The following is a 13,846-nucleotide window of genomic DNA, read 5'->3' as shown; positions in this document are numbered from 1 at the left end:
TACCATTCAACGCCTTTAATGGCATCATATTATTTAAATCCCTCGGTGTTTTTGAATAATGTTTATAAGAAAAATAATCTATCGTCATTTATAAAAATTATTTTGTGTCGTAATAACGGCAATAACATCTTAACAGTGTTACTCACCACATTTTAAAAATACAAAACTTATAAAATTTATATAAATATATACTTGCCAAAATAAATAAAAAAACGAACCATTTTAAGTGTTGTGGTATTTAAAAAAAACGATCCAACCTTTGTTCGAAAATATTTCCCAAATGATTTATCTTTGAATATATCGCCAAAACTTGAACAGCACGTAGTGCGTAGCCATGGCAACATGTGTGGTGTTTTATATTTGCCCATATGCCTTGTGTGAAAAAATGTATTTGCTCTCAATTGCCCCTAATTGTTCAGCCTCCCTGCTCACCCCAGCGCGCTCTTGTGTCTCTCCCTCCCTACTCCGTCTTTCGTTTTCTCGCTGTTCGGCCTCCCGTCTTTTTCTCTCGTTCTCCAATTGTTCAGCCTCCAGGCTCTTTCGCTCGTTCTCTTGCTGTTCCACTTCCATGCTTTTCCTTTCATACTCTTGCTGTTCTGCGTCTCGGTGTCTTCTCCGGTGATCACGACGCTTTGATAAGTAGAACAACACGAATGCGGCGATTGCGCATACGGGGACAACAACTCCAAACGTGACACCAATTATCATTTCCAGTCTCGCTTTACCTGTCGACGCACAAGTGTAGAACACATGAGTATGTCGATTTCTCTTAGAGTAAACACATGTACAGGCAATGAGCTTAAAGGGTGGTAGTCGTCGCTCCACACATGCGCGAGATATATGGGTCTCATATAAACAAAGATGGCGACTTTGATTGTTACGCAGATCAACGAATACAAACTGAGATGTTATCAACCTTTAATTAGGTATTTTTTAGGTGATTGGAAGGTATCGAAAGAGTCGCCGGCGGTAATTAGTGCAAGTCGCGCCCAGAGCAAACCTCATACTTGTGATTTCTATTAGAAGAGCGCATTGGATTGTGGGAAAACCAATGTTTATCAACACAAATGTCGCAACATGCGCAGCGCGACGACCACCACCCTTTAATATTAAATGTAACGTTATAATTATCTCATTCATTACACTGATTCACCAAGACAACATACATTCAGCAATGGACATTCACCACTGTATCACATTTCGTCGGACCCAACAAGTGAGCCAGAAACAAGAGATAACAATATTTGGGAGAAAATATATCAATATCTAAGCAGGTGACCATATTTTCAGAATTCATACATATGCATGTAAAGTGGCTCCATCAAGGGATATAACATAATCAATTCATAGATTCATAGATTAGAAGAAATAAAATGGATTACATGGCTCACAACGAAAAACATGAGAACCCGCAGGTGTACTGCATCCATTGATTGCATGTCAACACGGACTGAGCAGTATGTACCTCGCATGATGCGTGGGCAGGTCAGTGTCTCGCATTGACACATGGCACCGTGTCACCTGTGACCGTGCCATTAGGACCGGTGGAAGTGTTAAACTAATCATTGTATTTTGAGTAACATATATTGATTAAATTTACACGACATATATGGGTCATATTTCTAAACATTGTCAAATCAGGTCAAACGTCTTGAGTCGAGTGACACGTAGTTTCGGTTCACGCGGATTACCTTTCAAAAAGACACTAGATAGACACAAATTTCGTACTTGGCTTGAATAGGCACTTTGTCGTGTTTTCTGGACTTTGACATTTGACCGTCTCCAAGAGTCACGTGAAAGTGTGTATCGTCATCCCTTGAATATAGTTCTACAATGACCACCTATCTAGTCTTGATTTCAATTCTGACTAAGTTGTAGTTTTGTACATGTATTAACACACGAGTTTAACCCCCGTTTCAGCGTGAGCCACTCGTTTAAATTTTTTTCTAACCACAGATCCAGGAAAATAATAATATTCTCCATTCTTTGCACTCGCTCTGATACATAGACGGATATGTTGCCATAGTTACTTCCTCTATTACTAAAGATGGAGTAAGGATGTTAGAATAGGTAGACTTCTTGTTTTGAGGTTGGAGGAGAATTGAGACATGAAAATTGAGAATTGAGTTTGAAAATAATCATTTATTTCTACCCAATAGATACACAATTACAATTGCTTAACTGTGATTGAAAACCCAGGATTGTTTACCTCCAGGGCGTTTTTGAAGAAGTACGCACTTCGTTTTATTTTTTTCGTTTCAATGGGTAGTATAAGAATTCACCGCTTGGACGATGACGGAGTGACTTGCTTGGAGCCGCTCTCGTACCGTATGCCGTTATATAGGCTATGGTGCTCCACAATGTGTGTACAATTCCACAAAAAGCTCATTAATCTCTATTATTATGCCAGGCGATGTGAGTTACATACCCAATCGTTGCGTCATTGACTGTTTATCAATAACAGAAAGTAGAGCAGATTAAAAATAACATGTTTTTTTTAGAACCTCCCAAAAAAACCTTAAAATAGTTGTCAGATGCTTTATACAGCATCGTAAAATATTTCATTCAAAACGCACGAAATACCCTTTGCCCCCTGTTATCTACGACATTAATCTTCTGCTGAGGCCTTTGACCGGGCAGGAAATGAGGTTAGTAAGCCAACGTGGGCAGAGTTTTAGTTTAATACGCACATCTTTATATGCTGTGTTTCGAGATTAGATCCTGTGTTATTTCTACAGTCATATCTCATCGTAGTATCGCTCACTCTTATAGGATAATATACGACTTCTATGACCTCTAAAGGTCACACATCCTGGTACTAATGTTGGTATGGAAATCGAAAATTAATTCATTTTATAGATATTTCAGCACTTGACTATTTATTTTATCTACTTAAGTAAAATGTTTTTGTTAGGAAAAAAAAATAACACATTAAAAGTTACCCAAATTGTGTTTGTCTGACCTTTAGGGTCACGAAAGTGGCCTATTATGCGACACTGTTTTGTGTGTAGGGGAGGTACTGCAGAAACTGAAAGATAAACTCGCAGTATTTTACGATTTACTGTGTTGTTGAATTCATAATTAGCCTCAAAGCATGGATACTGATTGTTAACAAATGAAAAATAATACTGGCATTCTTTAAAATACACCCTTAAGCTAAAGGGCGGTGGTCGTCGCGCCGCGCAAGTGTGTTGATAAACATTGATTTCCCCCACAATCCAATGCGCTCATCTAATGAAATCACGAGTACGAGTTTTGACTTGGGCGCGACTCGCACTAATTACCGCCGGTGACTCTACCGATGCCTTCCAATCACCATTACCTAATTACCATTCGTAACGTCTCAGTTTGTAGTCGTTGGTCTGCGTAACAGTGGCAAAGTCGACATATTTGTTCATATGAGACCCATATCTCGCATGCGTTGCGCGACGGCCACTGCCCTTTAAAGTTCGAAATGATGCGACCAAATGAAAGGAACACACTCGTACTCCTAGCGTACATGCCTAGAAAGAAATGAGCAAGTCAATCGCTATTGACGATTCTAACCTCAGTGAAAACACGTCAGATAAATAAAACGCAAAAAGAGTCTTTAAATTTCACTCTAACATGAAAATAATATTAATACAAATATCATGCCGAGTAATGAGAATTTATAACAGAGATCCCACTGACATAATATAACGATCGGCTTATTAAATGAAAGTGCCAACAAAGATAAATTCCGAACGACTGATTTCGTAACAGTTTCATCAGGAAACGTGACGAGTCCAACAATATAACTGACTGTTCTGTACCATTCATGGCTTTCATGCGTTTCTCACTTTGAAAGAGGAATTTCAACACAGAACTATATGGGATAATAATCGTGGACACATGGTATAATGTAACAATATTACTCAGCAAGTCAGATTACCCAACATCCCACTCGCACATCCGCTAACTAGTCATTCGGCCAGTCAGTCAAGAAAATAACACTGAATGCATGACAAGCTAAATACTATATTGAATGTATGTAAACTTGTACTGTGCGTGACTCGAACCACTGGCGGATCCAGAAATTCGGTAAGGGCGCGCGCTCATATTGACGTGGTCGGAAGCCGCGTCCTTGCACCTCCGGTGGGCTGGGTTTGTCAAATTGATTTGTCAATTTTTTTTTGCGGGCTGAAGGGGGAGGGAGCGCCGCGAACCGCCGCTCACGCACGGCACTAAATCACGGATGCTTGATAGCTGAGTTTATTACCACAGAGGGCATGAAACTTCAAATCGATCGTAGCCGACCGGGACGTTGGGCAAAGGTCGTCAGATCTGGCTGTACAGATGGTAAAACTCGAAAGCAATGGTGCAGCTTTAATAACAGTAAATAGTACTAACAAATAATATAAACTAATAGTCGCTAAACATACATATGTAATAAACTCGGTTATTAAGCATTCTATTCGGGGATGCCCTGGGCCTATGGCCGGGCGGAAGACGTATTGTGATGTGACGTGACGCGCTGTGACGTGGCGTGACGTGAGGAAAGGCCAATTGGTGCCGTTCGCGAGCGTCGATTCGAGTCACACAAGTAGTACATTTTTACTTCTATTAACTATACGCAGTATTGCGGTGCGATGATATTCCCTTGTTTTACTTCCTATGTTGGCAGCTACTATGAGTTTACAGCCAGCCAATCAGTTAGTCAGGCAGTGAGGGCAAAATCAAACTAAAAAATCCTCTTTCAAGACTGACTAAAGTTACATGACCCATCGTGGATATCTATGGAGTGCGTTAATTCAACAATCGTTCGTATATGGGCTTTGTGCTAGTAATATTACATCCATGGCCAGTCAACACGCAAACAAAATATGTATATCCGTATGTAAATATATTGACGATGAAACACAAACAAGCCTCAATGGTAGTTACAGTACCATCACATGACACGTAACCTTATCAGCTACTCAGTACAAACAATATTTTATAAAAAAAAATATAATAAAGAGCAATAAAAGATTACAAAAAAAAACATTACCTAAAGGTATACAAAAAGTAGCATTGACATCTGACATATCTCCACAGTGGTCGAGACAATCAGTCGAAAGGTAAGGTACGATGCAGTGATCATTAGCACACTTGAAGTCTTTATCCTCGCATCTTCCATCCTCTGAAACATCAATCACAAACGCAACATGTATTAAAACGTGCTCGGGATAATGAAAGCACAACTCAATTCTAGGAGCAATGTTGAAGCAACTGTTAGCTTCGTATACACACAGCGTTTCAAGTTCACTGCGAGTAAGGTTCATGACAGTACTAATAATAGAACTTCTCAAGTCTTATGCACGCCTACTCTAATTAATAGCAGGAGTATTGTCTGCTAAGCATTCTTCTCCTTGAGTGTATTTACATTTTGCTTTTTGAATGCGAGCTGTACATTATTAGCCAATCAGAGATCGCTCTGCATCACGCCGATGTTATTCTGTGCACACATACTTTTATCCATCGCCATGTGTGTTTAATCATGATTCTTTTGCATTCACAATTTGTCGGAACATACACTTCTATAGTATGTTTACTTTCTATGCTAAAAATAACTACTGCTTTTTTTAATTGTCAACTTTTAGATGACTTTAAAAAAACGCACAATGAAGAAGTTTTTATTGATGATGTATTTATCGATGGTGTATGAGAAATGACACTGGAAACGTCTCAGTGTGTACTCGCTGGTCAGTCAAAGTCGCCATTTTTGTTCACATGAGTCCCATATCTGGCGCATGCGTGGCGCGGCGACCACCGCACTTTAATCAAGTCGCTTTTAGACAATCTAAGATTTACACCAATCTCAACTATTACAGCGATATTCATATCTCCAAATCAATTACATACGGGCTATTGGTCGCTCGGATTTCACGGCTCAATTTCCAATTTGAAGTCTTAAAGGACACATGATAGGTTCAGTCAAATAGATTTGTAATTACATTACCTGCCATGTAATAAAGGGAGAATACTGCTTTAAAACCATTACTGCCTTCTGTTATGTTTTTAAGAGTTGACCTAAGTTCCAGAGACGAGGAGGCCATGAATGTTTTCTTCTCCACCCCATAGCAGGCACCTCCGAGAAGCTTATTAGCTTCGAACAGCTGCACTTTCTCAAATTGATCGGTGCACGGATCAATAATACCTGAAAATACACGAGGAATACACCGAGATTCGATCAGGGTCAGTTTGGGACATGCATTTCCATTATAGTGAGATTTATAATTATCTGGGCGAGCGAACACGAGTGTTCGACAATGTCTCCCAGGACCAGGACCAACGAAGTAAGAAAATTGATTTTTTATTTTTTGAATCATCAAAATTACGTTGTCTTTAGGTAGTGACATGAACACACACGAGTGTTCGACAATGTTTCCAAGGACCAGGACCAACGAAGTAAGAAAACTGATTTTAATTTTTTTGAATCATCAAAATTACCTTGTCTTTAGGTATTGACATGAATATGGCGTCTAATGAGTAAATGCACGGATTACTTATCTCTCTGAAATGAACATGTCTACGCTTAGACTAGTATCGATGTAAGTTGGTTGATAATTTCATTAAAGGATAATGCTGTTAGCTAATGCAATAATATATCACCGTCTTAGCTTGACAATACAACGACAAAACATGCATGAGTATGTTCTACCAGATTTTCCCGCATATCATTTAATCCCATTGTCGTTTTTTTTTTTACCTGAAACAACGTCCACTGCATCTATTGGGTACGGGTGAGTATCTTTCAACCAACAGTTGCCGTATTCCGTATCTCCCCTATTATTATCAAAGTCCCAAGCTTTGCAACCTTTGGTAGCCTTACATGACTGGCAACAGGATTCAGCACCTGCTGTTTTATAGTGATGCCCGTAGGTGATATCTCCACCTGGTCGACGAACACCCATCTCTATTACGCAGGTAATATCTGCGATACAAAATAGAAGAATAGGTATTACGAACGAAGTGCGCAAAGGGTGTCATTTTAAAAGATTTAAAGCGGCGGCAACATATTATCAATTGCTATTTCACCCATTCGATATGTTTTTACAAATTAACATATGTAAGATGGATCGATTTAGTATAAAATCGATCCAACAGAAAAAACACGCGAATGTTGGAATCGATCCCCGAATCACAACACTGATACTACTGATATTTAATACTTCTCTTTACCTGTTCGTTTTTCCGAAGACATTATAACATCTAAAACCGTCAGTTGTATGCGATTGAACCTCTGAAGGGGGTCGATGGTGATCGAGCAGTTTGATTTCGGAGGTGATTGCGACTTCTCGTACCCGGCATGGGAAATTATCACTCCACCGTATGACTTTGTGGCCTCGTGATCTCCACACACTGTAATGAAAATATGCAAATAAATAAATTGCGTTTGGTGGATACGACACAATGAGACACACAGTTACCTTATGATATGTTTTAATGCTCGGATAAAAATATCAATACACATCCCTTAAAACGATAACCTCTGAGAACGCGTACTTGAAATTATTGGAGTTATGCTTCGTATGGGAAGGGGATGTGCACACTTGTTCTTGTGGTTAATGCGACCACGTTCAAGGGTATGGTGGTTCTGCAGTGTTGTGATTTAAGTAAACCCGATTTTGTTATTTGTTTCTTTCGCTTGTTTTATGCGCCATGTATAAATTTTGATTTAATGAACTTAAGTGAACCATGTTAAGATCAGCCAACTTATTTGGTGTGGTCCCTCTACTGACTGAGCTAAGTGGGTGATTGGCGAGGGAATCCAACAAGTGGTCCATGAGTATACACGTATGTATCAAGTACACCGTGGATATCCGTTTGTTCTGCTCATTTTATCGCCACACTATCGTCACAAAAACAAATAACAGTTACATGACATACGCATGCACGCAGTAAACAAGGTAAGAATATGTGGAGAATCCTACCGAAACTGATAACATTGAAAATAAAAAAGATTAAAACTTTAATAAACGTAGTACACATTTTTCTAAAAACAGTACGATTAATTTTGATGGGCACGTTAAATCCATATATTTATGCCTCTTTTTGTTTATGCAGATTTAAAAATTTGTATTCCATTTAAATTCATATGTTCATGGCAGAATTTGGTTCGTCGAAAAAAAAACAAACTGTTAAACAAACTAGCTGCTTTCTACTTGGTTTCTACAGATAACTTTACATAACTCGTGAAATGTCATTGTATAATAATTTACTTATATATAAGGTCATTGACCCATATAATCCAATATAAGGGCGGTGGTCGTCATTCAGCGTTTGATCGGATTTCATGTAAACAATGTATTTTACACGCGTTGTGTACATCGCTATGAGTCCCATATCGAACAGGACGCGGCGCGACGACCACCGCCCTTTAATGAATACAGCGATAATAAGAAATACTAATATATTTACAGTAAGTCTGATATCTCATGCCTAAGATAAGCAGCTAATAGTTTTAAGATTACACCATCCTGTGTTTTCATTAACTGGATGAATTAGTCAACAGATGGTTGATCATAAAAGAAGCGAAGAGGGAGATTCAATGTGCAAAGCCCGTTTAAAATTGGCAAATTAAGACAACATAGAATTCGTCTTTAGTTTGGTTGGAATTGATCGAAGTGTGCGTAAGAAAATGATTTTTACAGTGAGAAATTTTCAGGTACAACTGACGTTTTAAAATCTAGAGAATTCATATGTCGTATTCATAATGCAAATATGTTTTAGATCATTCAGAGAAAAATATCCATGAATGTATTAATAATACTAATTTCTTGGGAATTTCAGACTTGGTATTGATCAAATGTATTAGCAAATGCTTCATATTCGCTACACGCGTAATTTGAGCCCAGACTCTTCTTTTATACTTACGAGGATAATACTAGTCACTCGTATTTCATACAAAGTGTTTTCGCCGCAGTATAAAAAGCAAATTGAATATCTCCAACATTAATATTACATAGTTGTTCGGTAATCTGGGATATGCCAAAAATGTCTGCATTTTTTAAACTTAGTATATTTCGATTCTCTCCAGTATTGTTATATTGGTGGTACCTCTCGGATTTAGATAAATGTCCGCCATTTTGAAATTTTGAAATCATTCATTCATTCTCCACGTGTCACAATATACATTTATAACATTCAATGAACGTTTGAATACCGTTCTAAAACATGTTCATTTTTTTTATTTCCAAAGTTTTTTTTCATACACACGAAATACACATGTATCAAATTCGAGAACTAGTCAAGGCAATTCATTGACTCGACCTTGAACAATTAATACTATATTTTCGGTGATTATAGGAGGATTGTCGTCGACTCTGCTGCTACAATACACATTATTGTTGATATATGTACAGATTACTCGAAATCAGTAATGAAAAATCAATATATTGTTATAATAAGGAGGGACCATGTTTTCATAAAAAGGGTGATTCCAGTGTCCATTTACTATATATGCCCGGAAATCCCCGGCTACTGAATTTAATTACTACTGCATAGACATGACGGTGCCTCTTGACAGTAGATAATGCAGTACTAATCAGTTTAGTAAACGCAAGTATTAAATTAGTATTTCCAGTACGAAGAATGTCGCTTCATTGTGTTCTAATTTATCTTTTCATTTTCTAAATCTGACAAGTTAGGCCGATTTGTAGGAATTTGAATCGATGTTTTGCGACAGTGTCTGTTTACATTTATTGAGAATAATACGATTGTATGCACGGCATTGGAAAATACGTAGTTTTCAGATTCATAAATTGGCCTGATCGTATGGAAAATACGTAGTTTTCAGATTCATAAATTGGCCTGATCGTATGGAAAATACGTAGTTTTCAGATTTATAAATTGGTCTGATCGTATGGAAAATACGTAGTTTTCAGACTCATAAATTGACCTAATCGTATGGAAAATACGTAGTTTTCAGATTCATAAATTGGCCTGATCGTATTATTTAAGCCCCGTTTATTTGCATAAAAAATCTCAAAGAATAATTGAAAATAATTCGTTTTTAGAAAATGATAGCAGTCGAATAAGAACACGACCCAGTCATACATACCGTAGTATTCCTTTCTTGTTGCATCGTAACTTCCGTCATCAGGAACTCTCTCAACAAATGCTTTGAATCCCGTTTTTTCTTCCGATCCGTCTGTTAAAAAGTTCATTGTCATTCTGTTGCCGCTTGTTACGATGTTATCGGGCGCTTTTTGTCCACAGTAAACACCTAAATCAAAAGAATATTGATCGCCATCTTTGATGAAAAGTCCGTCGTTCTGACAATTAGGAGAGTCTTCGATATCGAACTCCTCAAATTGAAGCTGCAAATAAAAATCCAGATATTTTAATTAAAAAATAATAAAATATCTTTAATTGATATATCGACCTACATAATCGATACACATCGCGAATTGTCCTAGTGACGCAGATCCATCTTATGAAAGAGCGTTAATGGCAACTGTCAAACCCAGCTTCCCGAAGTTTGAACTTTCACAGTATATCCTGGATTAATTTCATTCACTCACATACCAGCTTTTATTTGACCTAATCCGGCAGTGATTGCATTTACCGTAGTTGCTTTCAGTCTACAATTGCACAAATGCTAATCAGATTAGTAAACGATCCACCCACGAACACTCCGCCAGTTAATGCTAAAAGTGTGCCTTTTGGATAAAAGACCGCAAAGAGACGAACATCTTTATTTATCACAAAAAGCAATGAACACTGACAGTTTGGTTTGAGCTCCCAACAATTTAAATTCAAATATCAGGGTGACACAACGCGACATTCATCGGGATCTTGCTTGATTATTTAGATTTTCTCCAACTGTCACAAATACGTTTTATCACCAGGATTTCTAGCATATATTCCTGAGATTTACTATATGTAAATTTCTCGTCAAGTAATACGATATTGCGTCTATGTTAATAATTAGTGTTCATGCATATATTTACTTAGTTAATGCATGCACATAAGCAGTTCATGTGCATACCTAATTATTTAATATACATGTACATACATAATTTATTCTTACTGTGCATACGTAATTAGTTATTGTGCATACGTAATTAGTTATTGTGCATACGTAAATAATTATTGCAAATATGTGATTAATCAGCATGTATACGTAGTGTTGTACAATTAGTGTTTGTGCATACGTAATTAATGATTGTACATAAGTAGTTAACAATTCCGAGTCTGCATACGTATTTAGTTTTGTGTATGCGCAAATAATTATTGTGGATAAGTTACCGAGATTGTTAGTGTGTATACGTATTTAGTTAATGGGCATAGGTGATTAAATACTGTGCCACACGTAATTTGTCAATGTGCACACGTAATTAGTTAATGTGCATACGTAACTAGTTATTATTCTGCCCAATAAACACAATCTGTTTCGTAGACCAAGATAGGAGAACATATTTTGATGGATCGCTGAAATAAATAGCTTAATAATATTTATAATTCGATGCACCATACCATTATAAGGTATCCTTCATCGGTGTATATGTTATAGTTGCACTGATCGTAGATGTTGTATTCTGCCGGGTGGTTTGGCGAGACGATCGTCAGGCTTTCATCGCTGACATAAGTGGGCCCTTCGTCACAGATCACTGCAATGATTAAACAAATACAATGCATCGGAAGAAGTGTCTCACCGAAGTAATCATTTGGAAGTTTCAATTAATAGACATGGGACTAGAAGGCCACGGTTGGGTTAGCCTAGCATGATTGATTTTTACACGTCCCCCCCCCCCGCACAAAACGGGACTAAATAAAAACTCATACTCACACGCACGCACACATACATACTGCAAACTCAATTCGACCCGATTTGTAATAGTACGCTGCTATTACCAGAGCTTTTCACTACCCCTGAAGGATATGATGTACTTTGTTTAACTGTTTTTCCATATACAATTATGCTAAAATAAAAAAAAAGTGGATTATCTTACCGACGCCTTCATTGTCGGTGGTGGTTCTTTCTACTACAAAGGAAATGGAGAAATAAAGCTATTGTTAGGCAGTCACTCGTAAAAAAAATCTTTCTGGTAAGTCGCGCCCTCTGGCGATGGAGATTTTCTGTGACGTAATTAGGTCACAGAAAGGCCTTCCACATCATCGATATTGTTAAAAATAATATTTGTGGGAGATTTACTATACTTGTAATTTAAATTCCGAACGAACGCACACCCAAAGACATTTTGACGTCACCGAGCGTCACGTCTCACCAGGAAAAAAATGTATTACGCGATTCAATGAAAGAAATCATATATCAAATAAACTTTCATTACATTAACATTGTAAAAATATTTGGTATGAGGTAAATCATCATTATATTGAAGAGATTTTGTAGCAAAACTTGGATTTGAATTGGATTTGCGTCGTGACATTCTATGTGTCGTCCAATCCGTTATATATTTATCACGTCATCGAGCTCTTCATTTGAAAACAAAAATTGTTTGGCGTGGTGATTTAGACTCAACTTGAAAATTATTCATCTCACCTGTTACTTCTATTCCGGCAGCTCGGGTGACACCAATTTCTACTAAAAAAGTAAACAGATAGAAACACTGAAGATCGCAATCTGAATACGCGGATGAATACATCATTCTGAGGTGTAAGATTACATGTGATTATTTTTATATGAAAGCTGCAACAGGAACATGCATTGAGAAATTGTAAAAAAAAAAAAAAAACGATGAACACATCAGCACATCATGGATAGAAAAAATAGCTCTATCCTCGGGGGCGCAGCTACGTCACGGACGTTCTACGTTGCTAAGACGCGCACCACTGTACCACGTATTTCTATGGGCTTTGTGCGCGCTGCTGTGGAACGCCTGTGGAGCCGGTGAAAATTCGAGAAAACAACACAAACTCAACTTTGAAGTAATCCTGAACAACCAAATTCATATATGTTACACACGTAGGGCTAATCTTGTTACACTGTTCAGGGCACTCTCAACAACCATCGCAAAGTACCGTTTTCTGTGAGTTTTTGGTCTTTGTTTTCACCGCGAAGGTTGCCAGGCGGTAGAAAATGCCCGGATGTCCGCCCCCGAGGATTGGTAGATACTATAAAAGCATTTATTTTCACTGGCGTTTAATTTCGCTATTGTTACACTGATGCTTTGGGTAATTTTGCTGGGATTTAATTTCACTAACTTGGCGGGGAAACAATGACTGTTTTAGCTCTATTAACATATAGTGTTAACCGATTTACTTAATTTAGCGGATTTTATTTATCGGCGAAAAATTGTGAAATTAAAACCCAGTGAATAATCAATGCATTTACAGTACAAAAAAAGAATTTTGACATATAAGGTCAACAGCCTTGAATAGTCCTTATGGAATATATAATGTAATCATGTTTCTAATCGTATTGTATTTCTTCTTATACCCCTCGTTATTATTATAATAATTTTTAAAAAGTGCAGGAGGGAGATTGCGCGTAGTGTTATCTACTCGTTGCTATGGAGAAATGCATTCAAGATGGCGCTGGTTGCTAATTGCCTACTCTTTTTTAAAGGGGTAAATATTGAATTTCATTGTACATTAAGTTTTGTTACGTATTTTGCGCGTTTCGACATATCCGAGTATTGTATATAGTGTATATGTTGAGATAAGCTTATAATGAAAGAGGAGTGTTATCTCGACTTGGAATCGGTTGACAATGTGTTTTTCGGGTCGCTAAAATGTACGTCCACCTCTCAGGCTTTTGGAGCATTTGTATAATATCATTCTGTGTTCATCTCACACTACACGTCAGTCATTTTAGAACACACACTGACATCACGGATTTGAACGGAAATTTGAAGAAAAAAAACCATGGAAATAT

The 13,846-nt window shown here is 37.6% G+C and overlaps 1 protein-coding gene across 1 annotated transcript; it reads right to left on the bottom strand.

Moving 5' to 3' along the window:
- Nucleotides 1-272: 272 nt before the first annotated feature.
- On the bottom strand, nucleotides 273-12,617 carry LOC102808021 (uncharacterized). Its single transcript, XM_006819588.3, has 9 exons — nucleotides 12,512-12,617; nucleotides 11,961-11,993; nucleotides 11,485-11,618; nucleotides 10,067-10,325; nucleotides 7,186-7,365; nucleotides 6,713-6,937; nucleotides 5,963-6,160; nucleotides 5,012-5,143; nucleotides 273-725 (listed from the first exon to the last, which is right to left on the bottom strand). Exons 1-9 carry the CDS (start codon nucleotides 12,615-12,617, stop codon nucleotides 355-357), a joined length of 1,638 nt encoding a protein of 545 aa, XP_006819651.3. The 3' UTR covers nucleotides 273-354.
- Nucleotides 12,618-13,846: the final 1,229 nt, after the last annotated feature.

This window comes from Saccoglossus kowalevskii, chromosome 5, assembly GCF_978046115.1.
Source record: "Saccoglossus kowalevskii chromosome 5, keSacKowa6.1, whole genome shotgun sequence".
Lineage (NCBI taxonomy): Eukaryota > Metazoa > Hemichordata > Enteropneusta > Harrimaniidae > Saccoglossus > Saccoglossus kowalevskii.
Note: the sequence above shows the minus strand (reverse complement) of the source record. Positions and strands in the feature narration are given on the sequence as shown.